This window comes from Panthera uncia, chromosome D2 (genome assembly GCF_023721935.1).
Source record: "Panthera uncia isolate 11264 chromosome D2, Puncia_PCG_1.0, whole genome shotgun sequence".
NCBI classification, from domain to species: domain Eukaryota; kingdom Metazoa; phylum Chordata; class Mammalia; order Carnivora; family Felidae; genus Panthera; species Panthera uncia.
In genome coordinates, this window is record NC_064818.1 from 70,951,581 (window position 1) to 70,968,187 (window position 16,607).

At 47.3% G+C, this 16,607-nt stretch overlaps 1 protein-coding gene across 1 annotated transcript; it reads left to right on the plus strand.

Moving 5' to 3' along the window:
- The first annotated feature begins 1,700 nt into the window (after nucleotides 1-1,700).
- On the plus strand, nucleotides 1,701-16,377 carry PNLIPRP1 (pancreatic lipase related protein 1). Its single transcript, XM_049646523.1, has 12 exons — nucleotides 1,701-1,749; nucleotides 2,356-2,510; nucleotides 3,031-3,156; nucleotides 4,751-4,885; nucleotides 6,284-6,392; nucleotides 7,898-8,017; nucleotides 8,121-8,240; nucleotides 9,467-9,585; nucleotides 10,325-10,454; nucleotides 12,604-12,712; nucleotides 13,309-13,476; nucleotides 16,143-16,377. Exons 1-12 carry the CDS (start codon nucleotides 1,701-1,703, stop codon nucleotides 16,204-16,206), a joined length of 1,404 nt encoding a protein of 467 aa, XP_049502480.1. The 3' UTR covers nucleotides 16,207-16,377.
- Nucleotides 16,378-16,607: the final 230 nt, after the last annotated feature.

Sequence of the window (16,607 nt, forward strand, 5' to 3'; positions counted from 1 at the left end):
TGTACCTATTCATCCACCTTTAGATTATCACAAATCTTTTCACCACAGTGTCAAAGAAAAGCATAAATGCCTTTGACTTCACCACAGTCTGTAAATTGCATCTTTCCAGACCATATGAGCAGACTTCCAAAGTTTAAACATCTCATCACTTAGGCCAGTCGTACAACTCAAGTCTGACATTTTGGGGGACAGTTTATTTTCTATTTCAACTTATTCTCTGTAAGTGTTTCCCTTAGTCTATGTGGATGGTGCTCAACAGATTGGCAGACAACTTGCTCAGATTCACCAAATATTCAACAACTCCTTATTTTGCTTTGTAGGGTCTGAATCCGAATCCCGTCTCATCACTCATTTCCTGTGTGGCTTTATCAGAATGAAGCAATTCATTTATCGCTCCATGCTTCAGTTTCCACACTCATAAAGGGGGGGGGGCAAATAATGGTTCCCACTTAAGGAGGTTGTTGTAAGGCTTAAACGAGGTAATACACGTAAAAGGCTCTGACTACACGTAGCAAGCCTCAGTAACTATTGGCCCCTATTCTTTATGACCCCAGAGAAAGTCTTTTACATTTCAACAGGAAGGCCCTTCAACCTGTCTTCCGGCATTTTGGCTATTCACAAAGAGCATGAATTTTGACATTGAGGCATATTCGACTTGGGAGTAGAGTAGGGCACCAGTGGTGTTTGCGCTGTGAAGGCTTATCTGCCTGTTGTGTGAACTGGCGGGGCTGTTCACAGATGCACGGGTCTGTGGGTCATTCATGATGGCCTCACGGGGGCCTAGTCTCATAGGACAGGTGTGCAAACTTCAGAGAGTCTGGGGAAACTCTGTAGACGTGACACGGTCTGATGACGTGGGCTTTTAGAGGCTCCTGAACCTAGCTCTTCAAAATTTTGTAATAAACTTCTGTTGTTTGAAACCATTATATTTTGCATTGATTCATTACCTAGGACGTGATAACTGGAACAGGTGGTTAATGCGGGACTGTGTTCATAGGCTACTGTGGAGGGTGCTGAATCTGTCTCCAAAACTCATGCACTCGGGTATTAGACTGCCAGAGACAGAGAGATCAGTAGAGAGAGACAAAGAGACAGGGAGACAGAAAGAGAGTTCTTGATCAGAATTTCCCTTTATTTCAGCTATATGAGGGCGGGAGCGGGGGGAGCATTTCCATTTATTCTAATTGACGAATACTACCCTCCATTATTAGAGTTTGCTGCTGTGTCCTTCCTGGGACTTGTAAACTACTTGGTGATAAAATAGAAAATTGGAAAGTGGGGCCCACTAGGCTCATAATTACATGCACAGGTACGCGGGTACAAAGTGAGGGGAATTTTCACCCCCTTGTAATCAAGCATTCCTTCATCTTCCCAGACTTGTAGGAAGGTTTGACTACTATAATTAATCTTGTTTTGTGTATTTGTGCAGATTAAAATATTAAGTGCACACAGCATGTTCTATTATCACCTGCCGTTTCCTTGAAGCAGGGTCCAAATGATAAGGCTCCGGTATAAAAAAAAAAAAAAACCAGCCTGGGTACTAGATGGAGAGGGAGGGACGCCTGGAACATCCCACAGGGTAAGTTACCTTGGCCTTCCTCCCGCCGGCTGTTGAAGCAGCCAGGCCTGACTTCCTCAAAGTCTGTGCTCGTTGCTCTGGTTAGGTTTGGTGAGGCTGAGAATGTCTGGATTTATTGTAGATGGTGAACATGTGGACAGTCGCACTTTGTCTGCTGGGAGCAGTCACAGGTAGGAAACCATCACACCTGCCCCACGGGAAGGGCTTAAATGCAGCATCTCAGCACCGGCCAGAGAAAGCCTTACCCACGGCAGTGAGTGGCTCCAGACAACTCTGAGGGTCCAGAGAGCCGTGGGGCCGGGGGTGGGGCGGGGTGGGGGCGGAGGTGGTCAACACTCTGCCTGGGAGACAAGGCAGTTTGAGGGGACCCCACTTCAGAGCATCTCTCCACTGGCCTGTCTTCACGTCCAGGTACTTTAGACTAGACTCTCGTAGGTAAAGCATTAAACACCTGCCTGGGTTAACAGATTGACTTATGAGTGCGTGTTATCACGTTAGTCGAATAAGTATATCTGAAGAGCTGGGGATGGGACACAGAACTTCTAAGTTTTGATGGTGGTTCTAAGCGGCGGCACAGCTGGTGTCTCTATGGCAGACCAGAAGGTGGCACTGGGGGTAAGAAGAGAGTGGGTGGGGAGAGGCAGGGTGTCTCCACTCTTCAGACTGTCTCCGGGCAGAGCAGTGAGGACCTGAGAAGCTGAAACACCCCCCACCCTCCCACCCCGGAGCCCAGCCTGGGGAGCTAAGCCGTGAGCACATTCGTCCTTTGTCTACAGCAAAGGAAATTTGCTATGAGCATATCGGGTGCTTCTCCGACTCGGAGCCCTGGGCCGGGACTGCAGCCAGGCCCCTGAAAGTTCTCCCCTGGAGCCCCGAGAAAATCGGCACCCGCTTCCTGCTCTACACCAATGAGAACCCAAACAACTTTCAGGTGAGACTTTGTCGTTTCAACATCATTGTGACTGGGAGAGGGGTTGTGCCCACCCCGCAGACTAGAAGGTTCTTGTGTCTGTCCCCTCCTCCTCCACCATGCTCTGTCCCACTTTATCCCTCCAGCTGCCCCCGCCCTCCAGGCCTAGCCAGACCCACACAGAGTAGGTTTTCTGTAAAATGTTGGCTCCAATGAATGAATGGTTCACATTTGCCGGAACCTCTAACTGGTTATGTGATTCTGGTCTGGGGCAAAGCTTCCCATCTACCAAGAACCCTGTGGAGGTAAGACTGTGGGCTACGATTCAGCCCCAGTGGAGACAGTAATTCCTGACTGGCCGGGGTCGGAGTGATCAGTGCAGGCAGGAAAATGAGAGTCAGGGTGGGCTTCCTGGAAGAGGTGGCTTTTGTGCTAAGGTTTGAAAGATTAAGGCATCAGAACAAGCAGAAATGGAGAAGGAGAGGCAGGCCTGAATGGCCAGGCTACAAAAACATGCAACCCTTTTCTGCTTTTGTCACAGACTCTCCTTCCCTCTGACCCATCAACAATTGAAGCATCAAATTTTCAAACAAACAGGAAGACCCGGTTCATCATCCACGGCTTCATAGACAAGGGAGAAGAGAGCTGGCTTCTGGAGATGTGCAAGGTAGGGCCGGCTCCCAGCCCCATGGTCTGCCCTGTCCCCGGCAGCAAGCCTTTCAGAAAGCACAGCAGATAAGCTTGGAGACAGGAAATCCCTACACACAAGTTAACTTCAGGCAATTAAAATGATTCTCTTTACGATAGTAAGAATTCACGTCCACGGTTCTGGACGCCATCTGTAGCCTGAAGCAGTGGCCTTGGCTATGTGGGCAAACACCTGCACCATCTTTTTTCTGGTTAAATCAAAGCCAGAGGTCTGCTTCCGTTTTTAGTGAGGGCACTTTGTGTTCCTGCGCATGAGGGATTGTGTTCTTTTTGTCCAAGTCTCTCCCACGTCCCTGCGATGATGTGTTGCTACAACCATTTATTTGGGAAATGGAGAACTAAGGTGCACCAGGAGACCGAATTACAGAATAGAAAGTGTCAAAACTGTATGTAACATAGCGTCTATTGGCTAGAAGGACAAACAACAGAAGAACACGCACGTGCACACACATGCACACACACGTGCACAGGCAAACACACACAAACACATAATGATATACCATCACCCTTTCTTTTTACATAGACACTGATTCCATCTATTTTTCTGATGCCTAAGAGTTTACCCGAGCAGCCTGTCCTCCACACACACATTAATAATTCTGACCTATCATGTCAATGGGAGAAGTTACAAACCTAGAAAATTAAAGTCATTCTGCATTTGGCCTTGATTTGCCAGGCATTTAACTCTTCTGTCCCATCAGAACAACTATAAACTGTATCTTACAGTGTAAGATATAGTTTATACTCCAAATTCCTCGGGGCTGTAAGAGATTCCTCAGGGTTGTTTTAAAAATAAAGGTCCTGAGGAAAAAACTCTTGGTATCTCTGTGTGCGTGATCACACATATTAGTATCATAGATGTGACAAATTTGAAGTGGGCTTTAAATTTATAGAACCGTTTTCAACTCAAGCTGGCCTGTGTACTACCTGGCAGAATGTCTAAGGCTCCATCCATTTCCTTGACCTCCTAGAAGTTTTCAGAATTCTTCAATCTCTTTTTAAGTCAGTTACAGTTTTATTTTTCAAATATCTGCGGTGTGTGTTTCCTCCATGAAATACTGTGCTATCCCGACTGTAGACGCTTAGTAAATGCCCAGCAGGCAGGGGGGAAGGCAAGTCCGGTTATTGGCAGGGATGTCAAGAGGCCAAGAGGAGGGCTGGAGGTCAAATCCACAAGGTCATTTGGACACTGGCCATCAGAGACGGCACTGGAGACCTTTCCTCTTCAAAACAGGGCTCTTCTAAGGATGCAGTTGTTCTCCCACATACCTAATCAACTTTACCGAATTTGGTCAGAGAAAACCAGAGAGTGGCCAGCTCTTAATTAACCTGCAAGCTAGAGAGGGAATAGGTTTGCCTTGCCTGTCGCCTTTACCCTGAGGGATGACTCCTAATCGACAACAAGGTTCCTAACAAAGCCCAGTTTGTCTCAGCGCCCCAGTGAGGAAAAGACAGAACGACCAGTAGTAACTGTGAGTCACCATTGCGGAGCCCTGGTTAGACGGGGTTTTGTGCGCCCCTATGATAACATCCTGGTGTCTTTCCAACACCAGAACATGTTCGCGGTGGAGGAGGTGAACTGCATCTGCGTGGACTGGAAGAAAGGTTCCCAGACCACGTACACACAGGCCGCCAACAACGTGCGGGTGGTGGGTGCCCAGGTGGCCCAGATGATCAGCATGCTCTCGGTGAGTCCGCCGGCCGGGCTGCTGGGGAGGCAGGCGGTGCCCCCGGGTCTCTGTCGGCTAAAGATGCAGCTGAGAGTTATAGATTTTGACAAGAAATAGAAAGAATTGTATTTGTCTCGGAATCTTCTAAAACGCTGAAATTTGCCTTAATAAGGACACGGCAGTGGAAGAAAAATCAGTAATAGCTAACACTTAGGAGGCATCTTCCGTTGACAGATGTGAAAGCTAAGGATGTTTATGAACATCTTCCATTGACAGATGTGAAAACTAAGGCCCAGAGAGGTCAAAGAGTTTGCCCCCCAAAATCACAGCACAGGGGAATACAAGAGCTGTCTAGTGCCAGGGGCCCCCCACGACACCGGGTGGTCTCTGTGTGGGGCAAACAAGGCATTCGCAAGGAGCACCAAATGGAACCCGAGGGCAGCAGGTGCGATTGGCAGGTACCAATGCCACGGCCCTGTTGGTGGCCCTGTTGATGGCAGAGAATTTCGTTTGCCACCATCAATTCAGCTGTTTCTTCCTACCCGGGTCTTTCATTCTGGCTAACTTGGAGTCTTGAATTCTTTCGGTGAAGTCGCTAACTCTTCCTGACTCTATATTCTATCCCAGATAAAGGCCCGAGCTGTTTCTGTCTTATAGTGAAAGGGTCCACAAAAGAACCGATCAGTTCTAACTACTTCTGCACCCCTGCAGAAATTAAAACCTGTGATGTTTGTCCTAGAGGTTCTGAAGATCAATGAGTATACATGGGCGAACGTCTGTGAGACCTACACGTGCAAACACTCATAGCTCTATGCCATTTGTTCATCCAATATTTGGGGGGCACAGTGTCAGGAACTCTGCTAAGGGGTCAAGAGGACGGTGAGGTCCCAGGCCCTGGAGGAGCTCATGGTGAAGACTTGAAACGAGAGTAGAGGATGGTCAGGGTTCTAATGGGGGACTATAGGGCTTAATTGGGAGCACATGAGGGGGCACCGTTTAATCCAGGCTGGGGGACTGGGGGCGTGATGAAGGATGTCTCCCAGGGAGACACATCTAAGTTGAGAGCTGATGGCTAGGCTGTGTCATGTGAGCTGGACAAGTGGTTGGGGAGTGGACAGCAACATCATCAGACCCACAGATGAGGGAATATGATGTATCCGAGGGCCCGGAAATCCTGCATAGGGTTTGGCTAGAGAAGAATCTAGAAAAATGGGTGTTGAGTCAGGAAAGTTCTGAAACCCTCGTAATGAATTTGGGCTTGATCCTGAGGGCAGTGGGAGCCATAGAAGGTTTTCAACAGAGGGGTAACGACATTAGGTTTGCGTGTTACAAAAATCACACATGTAAACAAAACAAAACAAAACAAAACACACCACAGCACAAAAATGTTCTGAAAATGCACTCTTCCCTCTCCAGACAAACTATAGCTACTCTCCTTCCCAAGTCCACCTCATCGGCCACAGCCTGGGAGCCCACGCGGCAGGAGAGGCTGGGAGCAGGACTCCAGGCCTGGGCAGAATTACAGGTAAGGCCCAAGGTGCAGGGCCCCGGGTTTTATCCCCAGTGACCCCAGAACGTGGTGCACGCCTGCCGACCAGCCAGAAGCTGGCCCGAAGTAGTCTGTCCCCAAAATGCTCTGCACAGAAGATTTTAGGAAGCCCCCAGGAAGCCCCTAGGAAACCCCCAGGAAGCCCATCTTTCTGGAAGGGGAGGTGGTGTTTTTGTCCACCCCCCTTTGCTTCCCCTTGCTTCTCCTGTCTGTCTCCATCCCTCCTCCTTAGATCCACGTTTCTTGGCAGTGTGGGTCGTTCAGCAGGACTGGGCAGCCAGGAAAATGGAGACGAAGGCCCATGTGAGCGTGTGCAAATGTAATTAAGAATGCACACTGTTCTTCCCTTCCCCCTTCTCTTTGAACTCAAAGGCAGAGTGGAACATGAAAATCATGCTTCCAGAGCCTCTATTGGTAGGACAAACCCAGCCACCAGTGGTGCAGATCACTCTTGCAAGCCAAGCAAAGCCTTCACTTTGTAACAACAACAACAACATACATTATATAATAGAATCATAATAATGTAATGCTATGATTATTATTATAGTAAGCATAGATTAAGTGCTTGCTTAGCCCAAATACTATGTAAAGTGCCTTACATTTCCTCACTGAATCCCCAGAACTGAAGAAACAGGCTCAGGAAACTGGATAACTTGCCCTAAATCACGCAATAAATGAGTGGTGGGGCTGAGATTCTAACCCAGTTCGACCGCCGCGTGGCTCGAGAAAGCCTCTGCTGTCTAAGAGCTCTCCCTTTCATTTTCAACAGACAGTTATGCCCGGGCCTTTTCTGGCCAGCTGCTCTGCCGAAACCTTCAGAGAACTATTGACAAATTCAGGAGCCCTGCCAGGAAGGAAGTATAGTCAGGAGGAAATAATAGTAATCAATATTTTACTGATACACTCATGATGGTATGCCAGCCACTGTGCTAAAAGCTATATACTTTATCTCATTTCATCTTATTGTAACCATATCATTACCCGGATTTTATAAACGGGGGAACTGAGACACAAGAAATAGGTTGAGCAACTCGCCCAAGGTCATGCAACTTGCCCAAGAAGTAGCTGAGTAGGGATTTAGAGTCAGGCTGCCTAGTTCCAGAATCTGTGTTCATAAATATGATATCATGCTACTTTATCCCTTTTTTCTTCAAACTTGAGAAGAGGAAAAAGAATGTTAAAGAAGAAAGATCTGCCAAGTAAATAGGAGAAAATAATGTGAAAAAAAATCCTTGGTCAGACAAATTTAAATCTCTTAGCTTATCTACCCTTCTTTATCCATGCCACTGGATCCCTTCTCTAATGAGCAACGTTGAAACTCTAGGTCCCCATATTCAATATGCAGGGCCATGGCACTGCATGACTTCAGAGTATGGCACCCCTCGAGTTGAGCAATGCACAGCCTGAGCAACTGTACGCCTTGGTCCTGCTGGCACCTACAGCCAGGCCTACTATTCTGCAGCACTGATCATCTCTTTTAGGGTTGGATCCTGTAGAAGCAAGCTTCCAGGGTACTCCTGAAGAGGTTCGGCTCGATCCCTCTGATGCTGACTTTGTTGATGTGATCCATACAGATGCAGCACCCCTGATCCCATTCCTGGGTGAGCCCAATGACGCTTTAGCTGCAAGCATGTGCAGTTGTGTTTTAACTAAGATGCATAACCCTGCATTATGAAAAACTCATTGCTATTCCAAACGTTTCAGGTTTTGGAACAAAACAGCTGTTAGGTCACCTTGACTTCTTCCCCAACGGAGGGGAGGAAATGCCAGGATGCAAGAAGAATGCCCTGTCACAGATCGTGGACCTCGATGGCATCTGGGAAGGTAAAGCCAGAGCAGAGCGAGGCATCACTTCCCTGGGGTGAGCCGTATCTTCCCAGAGCAAATCTCAAAAATGAAACTGCTCTTTAAAACAATTGAGCCAGTCCCCCCTTGGGAGTCAATGATACGGCTCCAGTTCACGTACAGTATTGTTCAATACCGTAGCCAAAATGACAATGCTCCCCGATCATTTCCACGGCAGAGCCATTTGCCCAGTGAGAGTCACCACCCTTGTATGTTGGGTCAGGATGAGAAACAGTCACTCGTAGGAAAGGTGAAGCAGAGAGAGTGCTATCTGGGGTTCTTCTTCACCATTGATGGAGCACACCTGGGCTGAAGGTCATCCTTCAGCGACAGATTTGGGATCTGATGAGGTGAAAAGGACAACGTAGAAGTGAATTTTTCAGCCCAGCTCATCACTGGGAACCACACAGGTTTAAACTGTTAGTGGTCTGACCAAATCTAACGAGTAAAGATTCTTACTGAATTCGATCAAAATGGCAGGTATGTATGACATCGAAGCAAATATTAAGAATGCAGATGTATGTGTTTGTCTCTTATGAGAGTTTCCATGGATAGGGTAGCCCAAACTCTCTCTCAGTAATAGCCAAGCAAGTTTGGGTCATATCTAGAAGGTATACTGTGACCTCTGTCACCTGGCAGGAGCTGTGGGGGCCAAGGAAAGTTATTAAGAAAGAAAAAAAAAGAGCCAACTCAAGCGACCCGAGCCTCCTTGTTATTTGCCTAAACACAGCATGAAAATGTCCGTGCTCTGGTTTCATCATGTCTAGGAGGTCACCTCACATCTGGCTGTGTCTTCAAGGACCTCTAGCCTAGTGCCTGGGACACAGGAAGGCACAATGGTTAGCAGCATAGGCTCAAGCACCAGACGGGCTTGGGTTTAATTGCCAGTTCTTCCACTTACTGGCTGCAATCCGTACATCTGAGGCTGTAATCTGCGTATCGCCCGTACTTAGAAATGGTCTGGTACCTACCGCCTAGAAAGGCATTGTTCACAGGAACAACACATGTAAAGGACTCGGAACACTGCCTCGCTCACAGAAAGCAGCCTCTCTATGTTCACTGGCATTTATTTTGGACTTACCTGAAGTTGACCCGATCTTACGTTTCTCCAACTATGGCCCCACTTTGGAATCTCTCCCCTTGGAGGGACAGAAGCCGTCAGCTCCCCAGACCACGTATGTAGACGTCCTCATTTGTTTCCCCAGGGACTCGGGATTTTGTGGCTTGCAATCACCTGAGGAGTTACAAGTATTACTCAGAGAGCATCCTCAACCCTGATGGGTTCGCGTCCTACCCCTGCGCTTCCTACAAGGCCTTTGAGTCTGTAAGCTATTATCCCTTGAGTCCCTCTGTGGGACGGTTGTCCGCTATGTTTGGGATTTGCAGCACCCTCTCACCGGTTTCCGACCATCTCTTACTTGTTTTGCATGGGCCCTCAGAGTTTACGATCCTGTGAAGCAGAGGGGGGGAAAAGGTTAGGCAGGAGGTGACTAAAATTCTAGATGAGTCATGTGGGTGAGGAAGACGCTGGGAAATCAGAACAATCCTTTCAATGACCTAGAAAACGTTCCTGCAGAAGGTGTTGTTTGAATCTGCATAGCATTTAGGAGGAAGAACAGGGCAGAGCAAGGGCGGCAGAACGTAGGAGAGAAGAAGTCCTATGCCAGAGAGAAGGAAAGGCGCACGCTGGAGTTCTAGATGCCAGGCTGGGGGGTTGGGCCTCTGGAATTGGCCACAGCCAGATTTATACCACAGGCAGTGGCAAATGCTACATACAGTCAGGGCTCTTTGTCCCAGAGTTTGGCTGTTAACCACGTAGCAGCACATCACGTGATGGAAGGTGTAATTGACCTAACCTGGAGCCCAGGAATCAGTATTTTCCATCGTGATGTGCAAGAGGCTTGGGAGTCCCAGCCTTGGTGAAGGAAATTTGGAAATCCTCTCTCCCAATCTCCTTCCTGTTACAAGCGAGGAAACTCAGACGGTAGGAGAAGTGCTCCCCCAGATGTGTGGGTCATAAAAAGGCAAATTCACACCTTATGGCTTGATCTGTCTCTTCTTAGAACAAGTGCTTCCCCTGCCCGGATGAAGGCTGCCCACAGATGGGCCACTATGCTGATAAATTTGCTGGCAGGACGAGCGGCGAGCCACAGAAATTCTTCCTGAACACAGGAGACTCCAGCAATTTTGCTCGTGAGTTGTAATTTGACCCTTCTCACCCACGTCGAGAAAGTTTAGCTTCCATTATACAAGAAAGACTTCTCTCTCCCCTGGAGTATTTGTGAGCACATCCTGACCATCTTAGCAGAGGGACACATCTACCAAACTCTCCCATTTGAGACTCAGCTGAGGATTTACAAAGAGTCTGCATTTCTTCCTTTCTGTGTCTATGCCGTGAAATGAGTGGAATGAATGGGAGCACAATTCATGAGAAATCGTGACTTGCACATCTCTGTGGCAATTTTTACCACTGAATTCTTTCCACTCCACAGTGCACTGTTCTTTTCTTTTTTTAAGGCTGTGTCGTGCACACGACTTCTTCTATTCCTTTATCAGACATTGATTTGGTACCAGCTCTTTGCTGGTCTGGGCCCTTTAAGAAGTCCAGTTCCTATCTTCCTACTTCTCCTTCTCTGTGCCTGTGCCCCGAAGCCCCATGTAGGGGGTCCCTCTCTGGTGGAGGGTGGACGGGAATCAGGAAAGAGTGATTTCTTACAAAAATCTGCTGACTCGTCTAGGTCATAGGGTAGAGATCGGACACATTTGGGCCACTCTGTGCCAACCTTCCCTGTGATTGTTCCCTAAGAAGTTGCACTTTAAAAAAAGGCACTGTGTTGGGGCGTCTGGGGGGCCCAGTCAGTTGGGTGTTCGACTTCGGCTCAGGTCACAATCTCACGGTCTGTGGGTTCGAGTCCCGCGTCGGGCTCTGTGCTGACAGCTCAGAGCCTGGAGCCTGTTTCAGATTCTGTGTCTCCCTCTCTCTCTGCCCCTCGCCTGCTCATGTTCTGCCTCTCTCTCCCTCTCAGAAATAAGTAAACATTTAAAAAAATTTTTTTTAAAAGTCACTGCTTTTATATAAAGACATAAATACAATATGTGCCTTATCTAGTTTTTAAAGTCAGGTTTATTGAGGTACAATTTATAGACAGCAAAATCCACCCTTTGTAGTATATAGTTCTATGAGTTTTGATAGATGAATAGTCATGTAACCATCTCCACAATCCAGATATAGAACACCTTCATCACCATATATATATATATATATATATAATCACTCACATACATATTTTAAGACAATGGTTAATCAAGCCTTCCAGTGTTGTGATGCATGAAATGCTGGCCCATATTTTAAAACGACAAATTAAACATTTGAAAGCCACATACTCACTCCTCAACCGACACTTCTGTAGGAACCACAGACTATGCGGACACTAGGGATGCAGGGATGAGCAAGACGCTCTGTGCATGAAATGCATCACCCAGCGGAGAAGGCGGAAACCGAGCGCGCAGCCCCAGTGTGCTGGGCGTGGCGACTTGCTGCTTGGCAACCTGGGACCGAGGACCTGGCCCTGCCCAGAGGAAGGAACAGGGACAGCATCCCTGGGGATGTGAAGGACAAGTGGGAGCTAGGCAAATGATGTGTGTGTGTTTCAGTACATGCGTGTGTACATGTGTGTGTGCGTGTGGGTGTAGATGTGGATCTCTGCATGTGTGTGTGTTCGTGTGCACGTGTGTGGTTATAGGTGTGCAGGACGTCCTCACGGGCACTGACACAGCACTGCAGGTATAGATCTGGGTAACAGCTGAGCCCCGCTCTATGACGGACACGGCCTGGGGCGCTGGGGATGTGCAGATACAGCACAGTCCCTGCTCTTGAGGTTCTCGCAGGACTACTTTCTTGAGCTACTTTTCCTACCATGGGAACAAGCCCTTGTCCCTTCTCTTTTCACCTTATCTCATAGTGTGGTCCCTCTCAAGCGGAGTTATACAACACAACTTTCTGCAATGATGGAAATGCTCTCTGTTGCCCAAAACGGTAGCCAGTGGCCACGTGTGGCAATTTAACACTAGAAATGTGGCTAGGAAGACTCAGGAATAAATTTTTGATCTTCTTTAGTGTGAACTTAAAGCAGCACCTATGGGTAATGTCCCTTTACTGGGCAGTATAGCTCTGGAGAGGGAATACCAGTGGTACGTACCCCTCTTTATAGCTTATTTGAGTTGTAGATTAGTAGGATTTCTTATACTTTGATGCCTCGGTGTAAGGGATGACAGGATTCTGAAATTTGGGTCAACTATTTTGCGCATGAATAAATTGAAATCTTTTCTATCCCCTGTGCAGGCTGGAGATACGGAGTTTCTATAACACTGTCTGGAAAAATAGCCACTGGTCAGGTCAAAGTTGCTCTGTTTGGAAATCAGGGAAACACTCACCAATTCGATGTCTTCAGGTAAGTTTCCTTTTTTAGCACCGCATCTCACTTGATGATATACACGGACTGCAAATCCACACACTGAAATGTGTATCTTCTCTTTATCAAGTAATTTTAAATTATTTGCTGTATATATTAAAGTGACTTTCAGACTTCTGCTGACAATTTTCTTTTCTCAATTATAAATCCAGGCAATAGTTTTTTTCTCTTTTGATAGGTCTGTTTTAAAAAATAGATTATATATATATATATATATATATATATAATATTACCCCCAGGTGCATGTTTCCTTATTAGCATAGTAACACATGCATGTCGTGTTAAACTAAGTGGATAACTTATTACTGTACAAATAACTCTTCCAGGAAAAAATATGAAGGAATTATATAGTTTTCTATAAGAACATCGTGAGTAGAAACTAACTTGAGTTTGAGAAAACGACATTCAAGCAATAGTTTGAGGCTGCTGGCTTCTCCATTTCTCCATCCTTTATTTGAGAACTAATTTAGAAAAAAATAATTTCATTAATCTCGAGTAGAAAAGAGTGGCATGGTCTTATCTGGTGATTAGAACTTGTTTCTGTGCATGGAATGTTTCTATTTCTTTATTTCAAGGGGGATTCTCACACCAGGCTCTACCCATTCTAATCAGTTTGATGCAAAGCTTGATATTGGAACCATTGAGAAAGTCAAGTTTCTTTGGAACAACAACGTGATAAACCCAACCTTCCCCAAAGTGGGTGCAGCCAAGATCACCATCCAAAAGGGAGAGGAGAAAACAGTGTATGTATATCTTTGCTGGCTTGTGCCTCAGGGTGTTGGTAGAGATTGGTGTTCGTAATGGAAACTCACTCCAGAAAGTCAGTCACGGTTCAGCCAGAAAAGCCAAGATAATCTACCCACCTGAGGCCTTTTCTTTGTAGGCAAACAACTGACAGACGAGGTAAAGCATTTCTGTTGGGTGTTCTCAGCCCTATCTGAGAAGAAGAACACAGATGCAGGTCACTGCCTTCAAGAAAAACTAAGGGGGCAAAATGAGAAAGAGAAGAAAGAAATAGTTTTTGAAAGTATCAGGTTATAAGTATGGGCTAGAGAGTAGCTACATTATAAAGAAGGGAAGATCATTGAATTCCAGGATAATAAACAAAAACTAAAGTAGTTTCAGCAAAAGATATAAAATCTGAGTAAGACAAGAGAGAGCTGAGCTAACAATACTTGCAGAATCTTTATCCTGACTTTCGGCGTCACTTGCTGTGGTGGCCAGAGGATGAGGGGTAGTGACCTGAGTGGGGCAGAGCTAAGGCCAGGACCCTAATTCCGGTCAGCAGAACTCTCCTGCAGTGGTTTTGTGGAAGGGAATCCTGGGAGCTTGGTCACTGATGGTGTTGAGGCTTGGGAGGTTAAGTGAGGTTGTTAAACTCGGGCCTCAGGGAATGTGACTCCCCCAGGCCGGGAGGGCGGGTTGGCAGAGTTCACAGCTGCATCTCAGGCTGGCTGACCCCTGTGAGGTCCTCCATATCCCTGTGGGGGGCTGGCCCAGCCAGGCGGTCAGCAGAATAAGACAGATCTGTCAGCGAGAGCACAGCACTGAGGAAGCCGGGGGGGGAGAACCTTCTGCAGGCCACAAGAGCGGCCAGCACTTCCCTGCCCACCTCCTTCGGAGGACAGTGAGCCTCTAAAGTCAGTTCCCAGAGGGGCACCTGGATGGCTCAGTCGGTTAAGCTTCCCACTTTGGCTCAGGTCATTATGTCACAGTCCGTGAGTTCGAGCTCCACGTCAGGCTCTGTGCTGATAGCTCGGAGCCTGAAGCCTGCTTTGGATTCTGTCTCCCTCTCTCTCTGCCCCTCCCCTGCTCACGCTCTGTCTCTGTCTCAAAAATAATTAAAAACATTAAAAAAAATTTGAAGTCAGTTCCCAGGGCCCCATCAGGAAATGGACCTGTGGCCTGGCTCCTGGGACCGTGTGGTTAAAAATGTGTCAGAAGAAGATGCTATTGCTAGAACCTTAAAAATGCGGAGTGGTCCCGGGAGACGACACACTCACAGGTAGATTTGAAGAAGGAAAGCACACACAAGACCGAATCAGCCAGAACATTGTGCCTTCCAGGTTTTCTGAGGAAAGGCTGTGACTTTCTGCACTTTCTAGAAATGGAACAGATTGTATTCAAGGCCACCCCTGAGGCCCTGAGTCCATTAGCTGCCTTCTGAACCCTCCAGTGGCCTGCGTGTCCCTTCTTCCCCTGCGTATCCCTTCTTCCCCTGTCTGTTGACCCCAGAGGAAATCCATCTTAAGAGAAGCGAGATGTTGGGACATCAGATTTTTAAAAATACAAGAAGATCAAAACAAGCATGGGCGATGGGCTTGGTGTGTGAGGGGCAGGTGATCCCAGACTGCAGGTGGCAGGCAGGGCTCGAGGTGCAGAGAACAAGAAATATGATTGCAGATAGAGCTAGGGCAGCAAGACAGGTGAAATACAAGAGACCACAGTGAAGACGACAGGTAAAACCAGGCAAAGCCTCAGAGCTCAAAGGCAGTGAGATCCAAGAAGCACTTGGTTCTTGGAACAACAGTGATGATAGTCACTTATATCTACAATGTTTTTTTTATCAATTATAAAGCTTTTTCACATTTATGGTCATAAGATGTTGCATTATTAACATGGGATTCTCAGCGATCATGGGAGGGAACTGTGCCTTCTTCAACAAATGAAGATCCCAACACTCAGAGACTCAAGTAACGAGCCCCTGTCCCCCCCTAGAAAGGAGGGAGTGGGGAGCCCAAAGGGAAAGATCCACTGACCGACTTCAGGTGCAGAAGGCAAGTCAAGGGAGATTTGAACCGTGACTCTGCCATGGACAATGTGGACTATGGCATCAGATAGACCTGTATGTGCATCTTGGTTCTTCCACTTACTGAGAGCACTCTGTGCCTCAGTTTCCTCTCCCATAACACAGGACTCATAGTAATACTTCCTCACACATGTGTTGTGAGGGTGAAGTTTGCACAAGTGAATCAGTCAGTGTCATTGCCTGTAGTAAGAGCTCAGTTTACTGGAGCTGTTACAAGGTTGAATCCAGTCTACAGAGTGGCTCAGTCAAGAGTGAGCCCATCTGGACACCAATGGGCTGTGTTCAAGGAGGACCCATGCTGACTTGTGGAGAAAGAGGCCAGTTAGAGTTCTAGCTGCTGCCTCAATGCCCCACAGTCCTGTCGGACTGAGAACCCAGAGACCAGGGCCACTCTGAGCAACAGCTGACAGGGGACCTTGTCACAGACACCAGCCACCTGTCTCTTAGGAAACCCAAGTTCTCCAGTAACTGGTTGAAGCTACAACCCTAGTGTTTTCCTCACTCCTTGTGAATCCTAAATCGGCAATCATCTTTTCTTAACAACTTAAAACTTCATGTAAAGCTACCCGATGCTTACAAAGCTTTCATTTCTGTCGGCAGGCACAACTTCTGCAGCGAAAGCACTGTGAGAGAAGACGTTCTCCTCACCCTCACGCCCTGTTAAAGTCCAGGCACAATCCGGTCACTGCGTTAACACCAATAAAAACCACTGATGCATCTATCTGCTCAGAACGTCTGTCACTGATGTCAGCTGGCCCCGCTGGGGACACTTGGGAATAGACCATTTAAATAAGCAGCCCTGAGCATTTCCATACATTTGGGTTTCTTGCCACTGACTTCTAACCACACCCCCCCTGTTTCCCAGCTTCCTTGGTCCTCACATTCATTCTCTTCTCCTCACCTAAGGGGACGGCACACAACAGCTTGAGTATGAGTGTACAGGGGTCTCAGCAGAGCCTTTAGCTCTGCCCCTCGTCTTACAGATGAGGAAACTGAGGCCTAGAGAGGGGAGGTAGCTGTTTAAGCAAGGAGTGAATCCCTTTAGGGACTGGGGGTCCATTCCCC

Excerpts from the sequence above, each read along its gene's own strand:
- PNLIPRP1 (XM_049646523.1), top strand. The coding sequence starts at position 1,701 with ATGGTGAACATGTGGACAGTCGCACTTTGTCTGCTGGGAGCAGTCACA. Across the intron at positions 2,511-3,030 it reads AGAACCCAAACAACTTTCAG|ACTCTCCTTCCCTCTGACCC; the intron begins GTGAGACTTTGT and ends CTTTTGTCACAG. Across the intron at positions 10,455-12,603 it reads AGACTCCAGCAATTTTGCTC|GCTGGAGATACGGAGTTTCT; the intron begins GTGAGTTGTAAT and ends TCCCCTGTGCAG.